This window comes from Oenanthe melanoleuca, chromosome 7, assembly GCF_029582105.1.
Source record: "Oenanthe melanoleuca isolate GR-GAL-2019-014 chromosome 7, OMel1.0, whole genome shotgun sequence".
Lineage (NCBI taxonomy): Eukaryota > Metazoa > Chordata > Aves > Passeriformes > Muscicapidae > Oenanthe > Oenanthe melanoleuca.
Genome location: NC_079341.1, coordinates 12,647,508 through 12,667,106, shown reverse-complemented (window position 1 = coordinate 12,667,106; position 19,599 = coordinate 12,647,508). Strand labels below are relative to the sequence as shown.

Here is a 19,599-nt window from a genome sequence, read left to right as displayed (position 1 = left end):
ATGTGCCTGCAGAGCTCTGTCTGTTGTGCACTGAAATTCCCTCTGTAGGAAACAGTGTGGTGCTGGCAGGAGTTGCCAGCTGTGGGCTGTTTGGGGCATGCATCCTCTTCCTGAGACCTGGCAGCACTTTCTGCTGTGACTGTCTGTGCTGAGGCTGTCACATTTCTTGTCTTTGCTGAAAGTTTCTGCTATGAGTTGGAGCTTCCTTCTGCCTTGTGTTCCAGGTTGTTTCTGACTCATACGAGCGTAGGAGAGCTCGTAAATATGGTAGAAGTGTCTAGAGGAGGAGTGCAGAAATAAAGCTATCTCTGGAAGAAAAAGCAGTGTAACTGTGTTAGTGCAGAATTTCACACAGGGTAATAGATACTGCAGTTGTGCAGAAGTGATCCTTAGGACCTGACGTCTTGGTATCTCAGGATCCTGGAATATCACATGCAGAAGGAATTGTTACTAAATTTTAAGTGACTGGAGATGGCAGAAACCCAAGAAAACTGGCATTAGGCCTAAGCAAAGGTTAAGCAACAGTGTATTTGAAATTTGAAGAATGTAAATAAATCAGTGTTTTTATTAAGACTGTGAAGATTCAAAGGAAGGCACAGCAGCCAGCAAAGCAAGTTTAATGTTTACAATCCTAGGGGCTTCTTGCTGTATGTTGATCTTTAAAGTAGAGAGCTTCTCTGGTGATGGTGCCTAAACAGATGGCTCATGAAAGTGCCTACATGACTGATAGTAAGCTGGTTTCCATCATGGAACTCCTTCCTTGGCCCCAAGAAGAAAGCTGAGAACAACAAGTGAATCCATCGTGTCTCCTGCCTTTTTAGGGGTCTGTAAGGCTCTTCAGTCATCAGTCCTCTTTAGCTGTTGACAGCCAGGCTGCATCCATTTCAGAAAGCAAAACAAATTCCCTCAGTCTGTGTCTTCTGTAGTTGTGGAGAAAGTGTTGATGTGATTCTAACACCCCTGCATAGCATTTGCCACCCTCTGCAATCAGAGCTGGAGTCACAGCCTTCCTGACAGTCTGTTCTCTGACTGTTGGTTTCATGTTCCTTCAAACAATATCTGTGCTTTTTTCCAGATTTGTGGTGAATGATCTGTGGATATTCAGGAAAGACCTTCAGAGTATTAGGTGCTGAAAGCTGGCTGTGATCAATGTTGGCAGATACTGTGATTCTTTCAGTTGCTTGTTGTGACCAAAGAGACCAGCAGCCACTGCTGAATGCCGCATTTTATTAATCCTTTTCCTCCAGGAGCTTTTTTTTTTTTTTTACTGGGCATAATATTCAGTGCTGGCAGTGGGTATCCTAAAGTCACTGGTGCCAAGGAGTTAATGAATTTGGAAAACTTCCCAGATAATACATCTGGCCTTCTAACTTACATTTTGGAGCATGAAGTATGAGATGTAGAAAGAAGAACACTGAACTAAATGAGCTCCTCGTTGAAAAGAGGGAGGATACTCTTTTCTTTTTTTGAATTAGTTGACTGAAAGTTAAAAATTGCATAGTCCCACAGAAGATTTAACTGTTGTGGGTTTGTTTGGGATTTTGGTTTTGTGGTTAGTTTGCTTGTTTACACTTTTTTAAAATTGTTATACTGTGTATTTGCCAGTTCCATTATCTTCTGGGGCTTGAGTATAGATAGGGACGCATTTTAAATTCTCCACTTTGAATGATTCTTTGCCTTCATTTTTATTTTGAAGTCACATCAATAAAAAGGATTTTGAAGGTAATTGATTTTTCTAGTCCAGCTTGCTCCTGGAATAGTATCTTGTATAATGTTTGCTTCCTATAACATTTGAAATAAGCCTTTATTACATAAAATGGGTTCCTGGTGCTATTTATTAGTACACATTTTTTGTGTAATAAAAGATGTGCAGTGCAATATGGTTCAGAAATTAACTTTGAAGAAAAGAATTACATTGCTATTTGTATATCTCATAAAACAGCATTATTTTTAGTGGGTCTTTCAATACAGCAATGCTACTTAGCACTTACCTACAGAGCACTCCAAAAGTACCAAGAATATCATCCCTAATTAAGTGTCCTACTAAGCCTAAGAGTAGAGCAGGAGAGTTATTTTGTATATAGCAGTGACAACCCAAATGGGAAAGCATTTTGTAGAAGAGTAGAAGGTACTTCCTTGAGATACATTGACTAGCATCAGGTCCTTTCCCTTTTCCCCAGCCAATGCACCATGCTGCCCTTTCAAAACCTATCTCCTCTTGTGTTGACTCTTTTTTCTGCCTGATGTCATGATAGATGAAATTTTTCATTTGCTTTTATTTGGTATTGCATGGGGTGATGTAATTTCTGATGGTTCTGATTCAGCCTACAGGTAATAAGCAAAGTGATTGGTACCTTAACTCTGTGAATGCACAGAAGATGCACAGATGTTGGCATGAGATCAAACTTATTTGTTATGTTTGCTTGGAGTTTTTTAAAGAAATTAAAATGCCATTCCTTCCCTGCACACCTCCCTCCCCCAAGTAGTGTGACATCTATTTTGAGGCTGATCTATATCAGATTCCTGACCTTTTTGATTATTCACCTTTGGTTGCGAAAATTCTTTCCTTAATCCTTCCCCATCTTCATGTTGGTTCTCTTATCTAAAAGCAACTTTTGTGGACTATCTCTCTGTGAGGAGAGCACATCTGTGACCTGCAAGGTTCACCTGCAGATTCTCAAGGACCAATGGAGCATGTAGGGAATAATCAAGTCCCAGGACCTGTAGCTGCAGAACATTTTTCAGTAGACCTTCTCCTGTTCTAGAGTTGCTCAGTTCACAGACTGAAGGGGATAGGAAGGGCATCCACTGTGACCAGTGGGCTCAGGGCAAAGCAGAGAATTTCAGGGAGAGAGTTCAGACTTCAGTTCTATAGTTTGCCCAGTTTCAAAATTCTGGTTTCCTTAGAGCTATAATAGCAGCAAGACCCTGACTCTGCTGCACTGGCAGCTTTAATAGGGACTGTGACCCTTCCAGTGCTAGGGTCAGGACCTGGCAAAGAGAGGAACAGAACTAGAACTCAGTGCTACAGATTTGCATCTATTACTGAAGGGTGATTACACTTACAAAGGTTGCAAATAAAAACCTCTGTTACCTTGCTATGGCAGTTTTTAAATGTTTCTGTACAGAAGGACCAGACCAGAGAATCTGGGATTGATTTGTTTCAGTCTTTCATGTAATTGCAATTTTTGTTGCTATCTGCAGTTGGCATAAATTCCTATGTTCAAAAAAGAAGTTGTATTTTTGGTTGCCAGTTGTAATGCTGGTGTTGACAAACAGAGATGTTATAAAAGAGAAATTCAATATAGTGTAGTTAATCAGATGCCTCTTTTTTTATTGCTTTATAATCTTCTCAGATGCCTAATTCTAAAAGCAAAATGACAAAATTGTTCACTCTGAGCTTCTGGAGTTTAATTCCTTTTTAAAATATAGCACAGTAGTTTAATTTTAAAGGTACCAAAAAAATGAGCATTACATGAAGGAATAAATTTTGTCAGTAGTTGCATGGAATAACTCACTGCTTTTAACTGAAATGTCCATCACAAAGTAGCAAAGAATAATTCTCAGTCTGAGTTTAGACTAGAAGAACAAGCACATTAAAGAAAAAACATACAGGAGAAAGCGATTTCTTGTGGTCATTCCTTTTCTGCCATCCTGTAGGAAATATGGATAATTCATTAAGTGTCAGAAAAAACCCTTTGCTTTCCTTTACTCAGGTTTGGTTTTCTGTCTCTTTTTGTGGACTGAGTATGGCTGCAGTGTGTGTAGTCACTGTGTTATCACCTGTTAAGTGTCATGCGTGACACATCCCATTACAGATTCTATGAAACCAGAGCTGTTTGAAGTAAAACTTTCCATTCAAGTGTCAATTGAAGAGTGGGTTTTATTTGCTTTTTTTTTTTTCTTTTTTTTTTTTATAGATTGTTCTTTTACTGTCTCTTAAAATAACTCTGATATTTGTTTTTGTTTAGGAGAGGAAAAGGTAAGAATATATATCTAAAGGCTGGGAAGATGGAAGCTACTAGGGGAGGTGGAAGGGAGCTAGAAAAGGATGTGGGGAATTAGGGAAAAGGGAGATTGGACATGTCAGGAGGTGAGAAGATGCAGTGTGGAAAAGGGTGGCATAACATAAAGAGAGGGGGAGACCAGCTTGTGTTGGTCTAGGACAGTGGGGAAGAAAAAGGTAGCAACCAGCTGTGCAGTAAAGAAAACTGTTTTTTTAAGTACAAACAAAACCCGCCAAACAACAAAATTCCACAAAAAACAAAACAACCAAAAAACCCCCACAAACATCTCACATGTAGAAAAATTTATATAAAAACTCTGTTAATTAGAAGAATATAAGTTTGAAGGCTTGGGAACCTGAATCTTCATCTTCCTGTTTGAGTTCCTTGTCACTGAGACACAGGTTGTGCATGCTTGTCTTAAAATGACATCATTAGTGTTTATTGAAAAACCCTTGCTACTAAGGCTTTGAAAAAGAGGCATGAAGGCTGTTTACTGCTGATGTATCAAAGTCTGTGCTCAGTGCAGAGGAGGCAGGGAAATTGCTCTACATGTGGAAGAAAATGCTAGATTTTTCCTGAAGGAGAGAAACTGGAGTTTTGTAAATAAAATTGTCTTGATATATTTGGGACATAAAATGAAAGTCTATTAGAATGTGCACACAGAGAGAGAGAGAAATTGGACACCTCTGTTATAGCATTTTTCAAGCCTAAGCGCTTTACTTTGCAATTTTAATAGTACTCTTTTAAGGTCATTTTTTGTATATAATTTTAATACATAGTCTGTTGCTTTAACTACTTTCATTAAAATTTTATGAGCCTTTTCTGAAAATCAGATGGGAAAATGCAAATAAATTATGCATTTTATTTAGTATGTAGTAGATACAGTATTACTGTATGTGTAAACAAATAAAAATGTTTATTAATATAACAAACACTATGCTGAAAGATCCTGCTGTAGTCTATAAACCACATAGGCTATAAAGAATCACTTTGAGTTTAAGTAGCTAGTGCTGGACCAAACCTCTGGATTTTGAACAATACAGACTGATAGTATAAAAAGATTAATTATCTTAGCTATTATAAATAAAGGGTGGGGGTAGGGTGTCATGGATTACAAGGCTCAAGATTGAAGCTGAAAACCTTAAGACATTCATTTTCTGAGAGCAAGTCCTTAATATTTTATAAAACCCCACAGACTCTCTGCTTGCTTAGTTTTGCTTTATCTACCCTTCTTCCTGTCCTGGCAGATCTCACCAGTAATCATTTAAAATTCTGACCTGAGCACTCACCAGTAAGCACAGTGCTATGTGTCAGTGATTAGCTTACCTGTCTTCTTTCTGGCCTTTCACCCTGTGAGATGCCAAAGCAACAAAGAAAGTACATGTAGTAGTGAATGCTACCAGTGTTAAGAGATGTGGGTATATACTTGTTTTCTTCAAGCCAAAGTAATGTCTTTATTTAACTTCTGTTTGAAGAGAAAACCCCAGCATTATAGGAGAAAAATTCCTAGAGCCACTTGTGCAAAATCAACGCAGCCTTGGTTTCATGGTGGTTTGGGGTTTTTTTTAGGAGAGTTTTGGGGAAGTTCTGACATTCTTCTGTGTTTTGTACTTCATGTCAACTCCAGAAAGAGGAATCTTCTCCCCTAAAGTAAAAAAGGGTAAAATGATCAAAATGTAGAGTGACCTCTGCCCTTGTTTGTTTGAGCAGTTTCTCACCTTGCAGGTGGCCCTGCTCATTTTAGTGTCCCTCAGACCTGAGTGACAATGTGTGTCTGCAGTAACTCCCTTCAGATCTGTGTGACTGGGCATTAAAAGCTCCACCTCTTCCTTGCTATCTTTGATCTTGTTACAGCAAATGCTTTATGATTCAAATTGAAACAAGGAAAATTAGACATTTTAAGGAAGTTTTTATAGCTAAAGAAGCAGAAACAATAATTCTTCTCCAAGTTTAATGATGAGTGACATTTACAGCACATGAAGAGTCTTCACTTGTAGTGTAATTTGCATTAGCAGAACAGAGTGCCTGTTTTAGTAGTGATTTTTAGAAAAGGGAAGCCAGGAATAAGTCCTGTAGTAAATAGCAACTATTAACAATCAGAAGGCCAAGAATATTAGAATGGCTAATACTGAAATATACTTCTGCAATTAGAGCTTTCTTGTGTTTGTAACCTTTGCTAAGAAATTGTTCTTAAACTTCAAACAGAATTTCTTAGTACCTTCATATAAATCAATTGCCCTGTAGTTTTCAGTTAAGCAATTTAATTGCTTAATCAGACTAAGAACCTAGTGATTAAAATTTAACAGTCATGTGGTATCTGGCAATATCAATATTAGTTCTTACTCAGAGTAGCTGGTTTGATCAAACTGAATTAAATAGAAGGCACATTTGCAATATGCTTTAGCATGCAGGAATGTCATCTAAGTCTTGTCTAGAGTTAAGAGTACAGACACTGAAGAGTGACATAGCAATAAGACTGCATTAAAGCTGCCACAAAACACTGACTCCAAGTCAGAGAGCTTCTGTGCTAGAGCAGCTATGGGGGTTGTTGGAGCCAAGTTGTGAGCCAGTATTCCAGGAATATGGGTAGTCTTGATCAGAAATCATTAGAGGTACAAAATATTAATTCTCTTTTGGGTTGGTGTAACACCAAGTGCAGTGGGTTTCTGGCCCATGGCTGTGTGTGTTTTCCTAATGCAGGCAATGAGGAATTGATAGAAACAGGAAGCAGCAGCATCATTTTTGGTGGTGGTGGTGGGGACGTTGTTGTTTTGTTCCTTTCATCTGTACCACACCCCAGGATGTTAACAGTCATACTGGATCAAACAAAAAGTCTGCATGGCCTCTGTCCTCTTTCTGATAGTATCAAATGCTAATGCCTAATGAGGAGTACAGGGATATGCAAGCTTGCCTTTCTTTCCTCTGAGAGCTCTCCTTGCCATCAGATATTCAGAGACTTAAAGACGGAAGGCAAGAATAGTTTCTTTTTAACTGATAATCTTCAACAGATCTTGTTTCTCCTGAATTTTCTTACTTCCCTTTTAGCATATGTAAACTCTTAGTATCCACAACAACAGAAAAAATTATTCACATAAATGTTCATCAGGGTTGTTGCTGTGAAGAGAAATCATGACTGATTACCCATTTCTTTCTTTTACTCTTTCATCAAGATCTGAACCCAAGCAGTAGCTTTCAGCTCCTTCCTGGGGGACTGCTTTTTTGGGGGGTGGGGGGTGTGGGGGGCGCAATTAAGTATATGGCAGAGCAGCCATTATGTTTTTTATTCTAATAACATTAGCCTCAGTGTAAAATCTGATTTTAACTTTTTGCTCTGAAGTAAATTCCATAGTATGTTTCACTACCCAGTGTGAGAGTTGACATGTGGAGCTGTAGAAGCAGCTCTGAAGAAGAGGCTGTCAAACAGCTCTGATTAACCATGTGCTAATATGCATGAAGTTTTAAGAATTGTGTTAATACTTTAGTGATGGATTGCCATAAGTCTATACTCAGCCACAGTATGGCTTGTTCTGCATTATCTTTTTGAGGATATGGAATGGCATGCATTATACAGATTAACCAGTTTTCCCTCTGGATGTTGAGAAAATACTGGTCCACAATCAAAGACTTAAGAAGGTGAAAATATTTTATGAAAAATAGGGTACAGGGCAGAATACAGATGCAAGTGTTCACTCTCAATTCATAAGAAAAAATTAGCATAATCATATATATGATAATAGCTTTTAATGTAAGGGAATCACTGAACACAAGAGCTCTTCTCTTACTCACTTGATCAACTTGTAAAAGCTAACTGCAGCATTAGCCACTGTTAAAAAAGCAAAACAGGATGTTCTGATATTGCTAGAGGAATCTGGCATTGTTCAAAATGTTTGTCCTTAATGTTTATGAGACTGATGTTTATTGTAGTTGGAGAAAAAGCTTATAATCTCAATAATATAACTGCTGTTTGTTATTTAGTTTTAAAAAGCTACTGGACCAATAACACAAACAGTGGTTTCTAATTTTTAGATGGTCATAGTATGAGCAGAGAAGTGATGTTTGCAAAGAATGAAGTTTTATTGCTTTATGTTGTATGACTCTATACAGCCAAATATATTTGCCTTCATTTGTAATAAACTGTGTCTGTAGACAATATCTGTGTTTGGGGGGCAAAGAGATATCTATGTGCTATCCTTCTAGTATTAAAAAAAGAAAGTATAAAATTCAAAATTAGGTTATTATGGAAAGGAAGATATTGTTGCGTATGATTCAGGGTATGAAATGGCAATATGTCATCTGCAATATCATATTAGAATTTGAAAACCTTTTACTGGCTAAATATCAAATTAGGCTGACAGGAAAAGGTTAATAAAAATATCAGTTCTTTTTATTTATTTGTGCTGTATATCTGCCATCATTTTTTTGAACACACATTTATGTCCTAGTTGGGTGATGTTCCACAGTAGCTCCTGCTTGGCACATTAATACCATTTTTTTGACTCCATGATGGTGCTCTGCCTGGAGGTCAGGCCCTGCTAAAGAAAACTGTAAGGCTCAAAAAAAACCAAAGTTGTGATTAAACATTTGCAGATTCCTATTTCAGAAGTTAGCATTATCCAGTATATTTTGATGGATTCCATCAATCTTGAACAAAGACAAAGTAAAACATCAGCAAAGGAAGAAACCATTACTTAGTATAGTAAAAAGAACAAATCAAAGCACATTTCTTGGAAAACATGGGGGTTTTTTACTATATTAATACTTCTTAATTTTTTTTTAATGCTGTAGAGCTGAAAAAAGAACACTGAAAATTTACTGTAATGCAGATAAGTGTCTTCCAAATTATTATTATTAACTTCTTTTTTTTTAACTGGACTGTACTCACCAGATGGACACATAAGATAAAAGAAATAAGCCAGGGGAAATACTGCAATAAACTGTTCTTGTGAACTACAGTTGGCAGAGATGCTCTTGCCTCAGAATGCACACATGATGATGTGTTTAAAGCATGAAGTAATGTTTCAAAACTGCTGATAATCTAGGATGATGCATCTTTCTGCTCTTTATACTTCTAAAACTATTAACTTCTTTGCAGACATCTGATTCCTTGAAGTGAAAACAGCATTTTCAGAGAGTGAGCAGGTTCCTCTTGAAAGGCACAGGAACCCATTTGTTTCTTACTCTTTTAGCAAGACCAGGGTGTAGCTAAGGCTGGCTTTCTGGATTGTTAAAGTAACAAAAAGCTTTTTTTAATCTGCACTTCACTACTTTGAATCCACTCCAGGCTGAACTTACTAACATCTGACACTCATGCTGTAACTTGTGTAAAATGAGTAATGGTTGCCAGCCTCTCTGTGGGCAGGGATGTAATGCCAAAATGTGGCACTTGCAGAGTACCGTGATCAAAAGGCAGATACAGCTGGGGTAGGATGGCAGACAGAGGAAAAGTGTTCATTTACTCCAGCTGAGGATTTGGTCACTAGGCTTGAACCAGACTGAAAATTTACCTACCTGTCCTGCTTCTGCAGTCCTTGAGCATACCTAGGTCTTGATCTTGGATTAAAGCTCTTGAAAATTTCAGTTGCTGTCAACTGTTCCACACAAAGATCAGAGTTCAGTGTTAGTTTAGGATATTTCGCTGTACTGATGTATTTTGATTGGATTGCTGTCTATTTGATAAACCTGCCTGTTTCCATAGAAAAGTTGCCTTTGTAATACCAGATTTTGAAATTTTGTCCAAGTTTCCAACCATCAAGCAGCTGAAGTAGATGAATTGGGCACTGAGTTTTGCCCCTGATCCATGGCACTGTATCAGTTTTCTGACAGACTTGATCAAGCATCTGATTATCCAAGGACTGGATAATCCTGATCTACTCATAGCTAGACTCTGGTTCATTCTTCAAGAGTGTATGGGATCACTGAGCAGAATGATGTGTGTTCTGGTAATATGGAGTCCCAGCTTAGAGGAAACCTTTATCTTTCTAAGATATGCTATCTTGGGTTTGTCTGTATTAAAGTGTCATTTGGCTGTGCTTATTCCTGGTTGCAGTATCACTGTGGCTGCTGCTTACCATCCTGAAGACATTTTGAATTTTTGATGATAATTTAGAGTAGGAAGTTGATTAATTTCTCCAGAAATGTCTGCCTTGGTTGATAAGGGACATTGCCAAGAAGAATTGGAGGGACCCTTTCTTCTGTTTTGACACCCCATTTCTGCAGTCTGGTGCCATGTTATGTGTGTATGCATGTACTACTCTCCATTTATTGGGCTAGTGAAAGGGAGCAGAGGAATGTCATTTGTACACAGGTGAGAAAAATGGGTAAGGAAAGTGTGTATTGATTTGCTGTTAAATCATATTCTAAGTTGCTTCATGCAGCAATTCTATTAGTTTTTCTAATTTGCTATTTAAACACATTGCACCAATGCAGAACTGAATATTGAAAAGATCCTAAATACATAACTTGGTAATTAATAGCATACTATCTTGAGAATACTGAAAATTGCTGCAGGAAAAACAAAACTTGGAGATCTGGGAGGTTCCCATTTCCCTGGGGGATATTAAAGGCGAGGTGCACATTTGTTAAATATCTAAGATTGTAACAAGTTTTCAAAAAACACAGATATATATTTAAGATTTTTTTTATTCCTTGCCAGTGTTTTTGTTTTTTAAATGCAACCTTTTCATTAAAATGACACATCATGACATACCTAGGAAGGGATCTGCAAACTTCTTACAGATGCTGGAACATCTATCAAGTGTAATGCAGTAAATTGTACAGACTAGGCCTTAAAGTTAGTCTGAATAGCTAAAGTAGTATTTTTTGGGGTTGGGTTTTTTTTAAGCAAGGCTGGGAGTATAATAGTGTAATCCAGTTTGACTCATGTCTGTTAAAAGCTCAGAAGACAGCCAGATGTTATTGGGTGTGAGTCTGTGCACACTACAGGACAGTTTAGCAAAATCATTTGCTGGAGCTCTTTAGAGGAAGACTCCCTTGCCATTAGGTCCATGAATTGGACTTGTTTTTCCTAAGGAGTCTGTTCTGTGGAAGAAAGCCTTGAAAATACAAGTTTACCCAGATCCCCAGCTAATGTTAGAAGAACATTGAATGTAGATGTGAAAATCAAGCTTTCCTATCCTAAAAGTTGCAGTGAAGGATCTGGTTCACAGGGTACTTGCACGCAAAGCTTGAAAGGTTTTCTTTCAGTCTATTTTGAGTTATTGGTGAATAGAAAAATTATTACCCAGATGGAAGAATTTTTCCCACTTTAGTTATTCTGATGTGGCAAGAGGGAACAGTATTCTTTGTGGCTTTTTGTTTTTCTAAAAACAGTCTTAATCTCCATAATGAGAGCAAGTGAAGACATTTCAGTACAGAGGATAGTTTGAGGGGGGGGTAAAGTCCCAGTATCACTACAACTATGGATTCAGCTTTGAGGATCTGTAATAAAATACTGTTATCAACTTTATAAGCTTTCAAACGATCTTAAAAATCTCAGAAGGAAATCAAAAGGAACCTTTGCTGAGGACTTTTCCTGAAAACCTTCATAATCCTTTCAGATTCTGCAGGGATTTTGAGTCTCAGCTGTGTAAGATAACTTTCTTAGTTAATAGTAGGTTTGACAAAACTCTGCATATTCCCATTTGAGAGTTGGGTTTTTGAAATGAACTTTTCAAAACTGTTTCAAGACTAATATTATTAAACTCTTAAAGCAATTTCAAAAGTATGCATGACTTTGTGAATGATGTTTGTATTTTAATAGGGATAGATTGATTACAGGTGTATGTGTACCTTCTTTATAGGTACACTGGCAACTTCAAGCAAAACATGCATTAATTTCTTGAACTGAAAAGTAACCTTTGCATTTTCCTTTGAAATACAAATAGATCAACAGAAGAAAATAGCTTTTCATAAATTCTCCTGGAAGTCAATCTATAAACCAAAGCAAATGTAGATGAGAAATGAAAGATGCAAGTTCACTGCTTGGTTTGGTCTGCTTTATTTTAAAGTGCTGTTAGGAACAAATTGCTCTGCATTCCTATGCTAATAGGACACACCAGTCACTGGAAAAGGTGATTCTGGTTTTGTTCAGGGCTTATGAATTAAGGGTTATTACTGGATGGCTCATTTACTCTGTATGGGCCTGAGACAGAAAGTCTGAGTCCTCCGAAGCTTTGGTAAATACACGTTGCAGAATCTTCCCAGACTGAGATGTTTGCCTGTTTGTAGCTGGCTAATCCAGAAGTGGTTTCCTGATAAGGTTAATGCCCAGTTAATTGCTCCTAGCCTTGACACACAGTTTAATTGCTATTTGGCCAACATATGCTTGTTGCTTGCTCTGTGTAAAATTCTAGCGGATACACTGATGCAAACTACAGGCTGGTGGAGGGCAAACAAAATAAATACAGTATTTTATGTTCTTTTAATTCAGGGCCAAGTGGATTTGGATGAAGTGTTTATTTAGTTTGCTGGCTGCTTCAGATGCTGTGGCATATTGATTCCTTTTATTACTAGCAGCCATTTAACCTGACCTCTCTCAGATCCAGTATTTTAAAAGCCATATATTTTAACTTTACTTATGAGCAAGGACTGAAATGCTGTGAAAGCCTTTTTATTAGCAGAGCTTTGCCTTACTCTGTGTTCTTGTGTCACCCATGGCAACAATATTTAGAGCATCTTAAATTAGAGCGTCTGTTGGGCAGCTCGGTGGTGGTGGGGTTAGCAATAAAAAGAGCTCATAAATATCTCAGGCATGTAGGATTCACTGATCAGAGTGTGGGCAGGTGTACAAAAGCAATGCCATGATTAGCAAAAGGTATTCTTTTCCTGGTTATTTTGTTAAAAATCTCTCTTTTTTTAGTCTTAATGTTCACAGATGAGGAAGATTTTTTCTTTTAATTTCAAGTTAAATTGCTGATATTGAAATGTATTTTCCTTTACTGCCTTGGCCTTTTTTTTTTTTTTTTTACAACAGTCATCTTCCTTGTTTAATTAGCCTAAATTAATCACCAAACAACACTTAAAGCAATCATTAACATGCAGCTTATGTAAGGATTTATTAAAATGTGCCCAGTACAAAAATTGATGCATAAAAATGACACACCACTCTTTGAATTATAAATAATATGATTGTTTCCAATTTCTTTCTGTATTCACATGTACAGAACTCAAAAAAGCTTTAAATTAGTGATGTAAACACAAAACTTAATATGAACTTCTCACATCCTTCCAACTTGTTACTGCTGATTTAAATTAGCAATTTTAAAAAATATTATTTGATGACTAAGACTGAGTAATAATTCAGCAGCTTTTTTCCAAGTAGGCTTGAGACTTAACAAAATAGATCATAGCCATGATTTTAATGTAAGTTTTGGCTTGCTTTCTTCTGTTCTGGTACTGAAGAAGTTTCCCCGTCTGTCCCTCAGATCAAAGGTAATGCTCTAGATGTTAGCCTCATACCATCAGAAGTGACTTTGTTTAAATATTAGTGCAGGGACTCTTTACTTCATGTTAAACTTTGGCCTGGGAACAAAAATGTTGGCTTAGTTTGAAAAGCATCATTTATATCAATTAGTCTCAGAAAGTGTCACATTTCCCAATCTTTTAAAGCTGGATTTAAATGTTTGACCTTTTCAGAGGGCGGGTGTGGAAGTAGAAATGAAGCAATCACAGGGCACTGGAATTTTTTTGCTACTACTCAGTTCCAGGCTGATCAATTTACAAGGTGTCTGAAACCACTGGGGAATCCTGTTTTCTACAAACTGGACTTTTTCCTGTCTGCATTACTTCTCCTATTGCAGTTTTCTTCTAGCAGGTTGTAACAGCTATATCTGAAGTCAGTTTATACTTAAATATCCTTGTGGAGAAAGTTCCTGCTTTGTACAAGACAAGTGGCTTGATTTATATTGGGACCTGTTTGGAGGGCAAGTGCTTCAGTTTGCACCAACTAGAGGGAGGGCACAAATCTGTTGGAGAAAGGGGAATTCAGATGTCTGGGAAAACTGCACTGGATGCAGAGCTGTACTGTTATGGGGTAGGGTTATGTAGGGTAGACTTCTGTAACTAGATGAAGAAAAATAATTATTTCAGCAGATAAGATCACAGGGTTTCTATGCAAAGACAGGCTTGGCTGCATTTTGTCTGACATTCAGCACTAACCTGGGAAGTGCACGTGCCCCTTCACTGAGGCTTTTGGTTGAACCTCTGCTTCTAATACTTAGCTTTAGTATTGCTGCACTGGGAAACTTGTTAGCATTTTTGAGATGTTTAATGCTGTACATATTCTTTTTTAAATAGTAGCATGTTTCATTGCAGCATTGCTGTTTGTTAGTGATAAGACTGTAGAAAACAGCAACACCAGCATATGTTTTTAAGATGACAATAGTGCATTTTCACTTCTTCTCTAATGGCTACCTTATTCCAGGAATTTCCTTTTCAGCTGGCTAAGGTTCAGTGTGTGCTCTGGGCCCCATATTGTGATCTGTCATTATTCATAGCTGAAATTGCAATTTGTGCAAATGCAGGCTAAATTGCAATCATTATATGTAGTAAAATAGATTGAAATATCTGTAAATCTGAAGATGTAGCTGTCTCTTACAATCAGAGAATATGTTAAATTTTCCTATGCTTTGATTTCTCTTTATTAGATTTTGTTTTTCTGTCAGTTGTAGGGTTGTTCTGTGTTCAGTATTTTTGCTTATTATTTAGAATGCTTAGATTGAGGTATTAAATGAGCAAAACTTTATATCTTGTCTTTAATATGTAAGTGCAAGATAGTGATTCTTCTCTTGCTTTTCATCAAGCCCTTAATCTTTTCTATGTCACCTGTATAAATTAGTGTTGAAGGAAAAGCTACTGTGTGATCTAAGACTTTTCTGCAGAAATGTTATATTAAAGCTCTTCATTTGAGAATCACAAGCTAAAAGATGTAATGACTTTTAGATTCCTCCTTCCTAAATCATTCTCTGCATTGAATTGATGGATGATTGAAGGAGTATCTGAATATGAAATATAAGTGAAAGGAAAAAATCCTTTGTAGTTGTGCATACTGTGAATCCTACCTGAAATAAATGAAACTACATTAAACAAATGGTTAAGAAAGAATGGAACATGAAGTAATTTAAGTCAGCATATGATGGTGCAGTCTTGTAGAGTGAGGAGGTGGTGCATTAGGTCAGGGTAGGCCTGATTTCAGTGAGCCCAAGCTGAACATCATGGATGGAACTCAAGGTGTGTGTCCAAAGCAGAGCAAAACAGCTCAAAACTGAGCTGTTCCTGTGTCCTTCAAACCTCACTCTGAGTCCTGCCACTAAAGCAGCCACCATTGGTGCTTCATGCTCAAGCACTTGTTTGCCTGCTGAAAGCAGTCCCATGTTCTCTCCAGCATCCCAGTATCTACAGGGTAGAACACTCAATGTTTTCATAACTATTTTCTCTTCCCTAGTACCACATGAACCTCCACTATGTGCAATGCAATAGGAACCAGAACGCTGTGTTTAGGGCACTGGTAAAAACAGAATCAAACTATTTATAATTTTTTACAACTTTGTGTTCATTGTATTTTCTCAGTCTTAGTGATGCTTTCCCTTAATTTTCCTTTATAGTTTTTTTTTTTTTTTACCTCAAAATGTAAATAGTCAGTCTAGCTCACATAAATATGTTTCTCTAAATATTCTCCTTTAGGCATATTTCTGTAGTTTTGGTTTTCAAGAAGAAACATTATCTAGAAAATAAAGTTAATGATAAATATATAAAATGTTTGTTCTTTAGGGTGTCTTGGGAGCTGTATTTCATACAGAGTGACAGTGATTCATGGCTTCTCTTCATTTTGATTATTTCTGTACGTGCCTTTGGGGTGGCTTGCATTGCCCACAATGCTGTGTCATTTGTTTCCCTTTGATTTTCATGACTGGCAATCTTGATTCTGGCATATTTCCTTCAGCTGGGCTATAAAAAAAGAAAAAAATGTGCAGATGTGGGAAAAAGATAATCTTGGAAAGACCTGACTGATGATAATAGTAATAAAAGAACAGAAAGAAGGTTTACTTTTGCCAGTACATTAAGAATTAAAAAATCTATGTTAGCCATGTTGGCATTGAGCAGAAAATTAAAGTATGTGTAACACCATCTTTCAGTTAAAGGATTATTAGTTACAGATAACATCTAAGAACCAGCAATTTGATTTCAGCCATTCTAGGCAGGTAGTGATGTCAGCTGTTGTTCTCTCTTATAAATTCAGGAGAGTATAAAGTAATTCACCATTTATAAAAACAATAAAGTGAATGCTTCACTTGGCTTTTTATCATTGTACTACAAGAAGCAGTAAAAGGAGAGCTCAAGAATTTAAAATCCATAAAAAGAAACATTTTAACACAGTGAGCAATTGAATTTCTTATTGCCAAACTATGTTTTTGTATTAAAAATCCAGGTAAGGCTAGATATAAACACACACCATGTATCCCCAGATATGCTTGTTAATAACTTGTAAAAGATAAGAGAAAGTTTTTGTTGTTTATTTGTTCATTTGGGAGTTTTTTAACCCATGAGATAAATAATCTCATTTTCAGGCTTACAGCAGTTCTAAAGGTCTGCAGAAATGAAAAAGGTACTGGCATGGGCAGGGGAAGGAAATTTCCCAATTTGGAATGCAGTCCTTGTCCATTATGGAGTTTTGTGAATTTTTCTGGAAAGCATCCAGTGATAGATGCTGGCTCAGAAAGCAAAGGGACAGGTCTCCCTGCTTAGGGAAGCTCTTTAGTTCCTGTATCTTTAGCTGTGCTCTAATATGTGATTACTGCAGCTCTATAATGAAAGGGAGTGGGGGGAAAAGGAATAAAAGCTGAGTTGTGAAAAAATACAAAGTTCTCACTGTTAGTGAAATTTCATAATAAATTATTACAGTCTTAGAATGGGTCAAGTAAATGCTCAGTGCCAATCTGTGAGTAAGGGTTCTCAGTAAGTTTTTGAATAAATGAGGATACCTCAGTGTGCCTGGGTGTCTAAGGACTGAGTCACACTGGGTGGGGAGGCTGAGTGCACACCTTGCTGTCTGTTACATGTCACATGAGTGCATCACTCCAAACTTCAGGTGTTGGTTGGATTTTCTTAGGAATGCCCTTCATGCATTGCAATCTTCCAGTCTGAGGAACTGGCTCAGTTTTACATAAAACAGGCTGTAACCAGCATTTAACTGGAGACCTTTTTTCAGGTAAGGGAGCTTAAGAGCAACTGAGTGTAGTACAGCTTGCACTGGGTTGTGGGTGTGAGCACTTCTGTACGTTCCTGGCCAGCCAGGCAGCTGTAGCAGCAGTCTGGATTCCACACTGGCTGCTGGAGCACTGCAGGCAGGGACGTGCCCAGCCCTTCCTTGCAGACCCTGCAGTCACCTGGAAGCCCTTCCCGGTGGATGCTCCTCCCGGAGCATCCCTCCTGCAGTGTGCTGGACCCCAGTGCCTGGCAGCCTTTGCCCCCAGCCCCTCGGTTTGCAGCCCAGGGCTGCTGTGCCCTGTGTCTGCCAAACAGCCCACCAAGGCTGGCTGGTGACTGAAACTCGAGAGAGCTTCCTCTCTGCTCATCGGTGCCTTTCACTTGGCCTTTTTTTCACACCATTACTTTTCCCTTGGTTTTTCTCCTTCTCAGCCTGTGATAGGCACCACAGTGCCTCCTACTGATGCACAAGTTTTCAGTGATTTTTAGCACCTTTGTGTCCTACGCTGATCATTCCTCTAACTCCGCTTTAGCACTTGCTAATTTGCCAGTAATGGTAGTCTCCAGAATGGCAATTAGTGAACAGAAGAAGGTTGTACTGTGTGATGGAGCAGCCAGGCTTCCCTTAAACCTGTTTGTCTCCACAGACACCCCCAATCCCCCACTTGTTTTCAGCTACATATCAATCTGCAGGTAAAGGAAGTGTAAATTGCTTTATGTAGGCACTACTGACAAGTCTCTATTTGGTGCCAATTCTCAGCTTTTTTACTTTTAAGAATTCACCGAACATGCTGTTCAGAATTACTTGCACTCTAGGATTGCTAAAATCACAGCAAATCCTACTAACAAATCTGTCTTTTCTGTGACCCTCAAATCCCTTCAGACATGACAGTATGGACATGTAGGTGAGGGGCTTCTGTTATGTTCTCCTGTTGCTTTTGTTAGTACAACTTAAAAGTTGAAAGCAAAAGCACTTGAGTTCTCCAAGACAGAAAGCATATTGCAAGGCAAAGTCTCTTACTCAGTGTTTCTATGACACATTTACTGTTCTGCCATATAAAAACTAAGTAGATGCTACAAAGGCTTTTAAATTAAGCTGTGAATTTCTTCATTGATTGGAGTGCATCTATTCATTGGATTTTGTTCTTTACCTATTCCACTATCATTTTATTAATACTAATTAACACAAATGCTGCCACGAAATAAAGCCTTTCTAAGGTCATATAGTCAGGCATTTAAAGAGAGAAGGTTTGGAACACTCAGTATTTCCTCTGTTTTTCTGTGACGTGCTTTCTTAAGCTTGTAATCAGGGAATGAGGCAGCAACAGCAACATCATTTATGTTAACCTGTGCTTTACTTGTTTCTTGAAAAAGCTGCTGTGCTTGTTGGTATCATAGCACCAGTTTCAGCTTGAAGAAAAAGGTTGGGTAAAACTTAAAACAGAGAGCACTAATAATCTATCTTCTCTCAGGAGAAACATGTTTGAAAATATCAACCATTCATCCTGTCTCATTCTAAAAAGCAAAACACGTGTTGTGTAGCAGTGTTTGTTTTTGTGAGTCTAAAGACAATGATGTCCTTGGGACTGTTACCAATGTCCAGCTGGACATCACTGGCAAAGGTGGAGGAAGCAGCCCCATTCTCATCGCTGGCACGGGCTTTGCAGTGGCACAGAGCGAGCCAGCTATCGCCCATCACTTTGTCAGGTCTGTGAATTATGTGCCATTCCCTCCAACTCTGGATGGGGATATCTGCTGAACTAGGTTTAACTTGATGGTATTTTTAGAACAAATTACATTGATTGCATACTATTTCAAAGGCCCCAAGTAATAAAGTACACAATTAGATGTATCTGACTAGTTTAATTTCTCTGTGAGGTTTTTGGTATTAAAACTTAACCATTTGTTTTCCAGACTCTTCTGGCAAAGATTTTGGTCCTACTCTGGGATTAAAGAAGTCCAGTTCTCTTGAGAGTCTTCAGACTGCTGTGGCTGAAGTAAGGAAGAATGAACTCCCTTTTCACAGACCCAGGCCCCACGTGGTGCGGGGTCGGGGATGCAATGAGAGCTTCCGAGCTGCCATTGACAAGTCTTACGATGGCCCTGAGGATGGAGAAGAGGGTAAGCTGCTGATGGCACTGACTGAGGAGCCACCTTCACTCAGCACTGCTGAGGGCCAGCTCGATAGAGCACCATGAACAAGTGATTTAATCCAATTGAAGCTGATCACATTTTAAAAGCTGTTCTCATCTCCCACTGAATAGAGCTGTCTTTGCAGTACCCCATCCAACCTTGACTGGGTTTAGTGTAAAGTCTTTCACTGATCTCCTTTGGGGCAGGGGTGGGTTGGAGGATTTGGAACTCAATCCTTAAATAATTATGTTTTTCA

At 38.1% G+C, this 19,599-nt stretch overlaps 1 protein-coding gene across 4 annotated transcripts in view; it reads left to right on the top strand.

Annotated features, from left to right (window-relative positions):
- The window catches only part of PARD3B (par-3 family cell polarity regulator beta), a 383,975-nt gene that overhangs the window by 229,637 nt on the left and 134,739 nt on the right, over nt 1–19,599 (top strand). For all 4 annotated transcript variants that reach the window (XM_056496182.1, XM_056496185.1, XM_056496183.1 and 1 more), the window contains one exon: nt 19,125–19,331. In XM_056496182.1, coding sequence (XP_056352157.1) covers nt 19,125–19,331 — 207 coding nt within the window. The remainder of the gene's footprint in view (nt 1–19,124; nt 19,332–19,599) is intronic.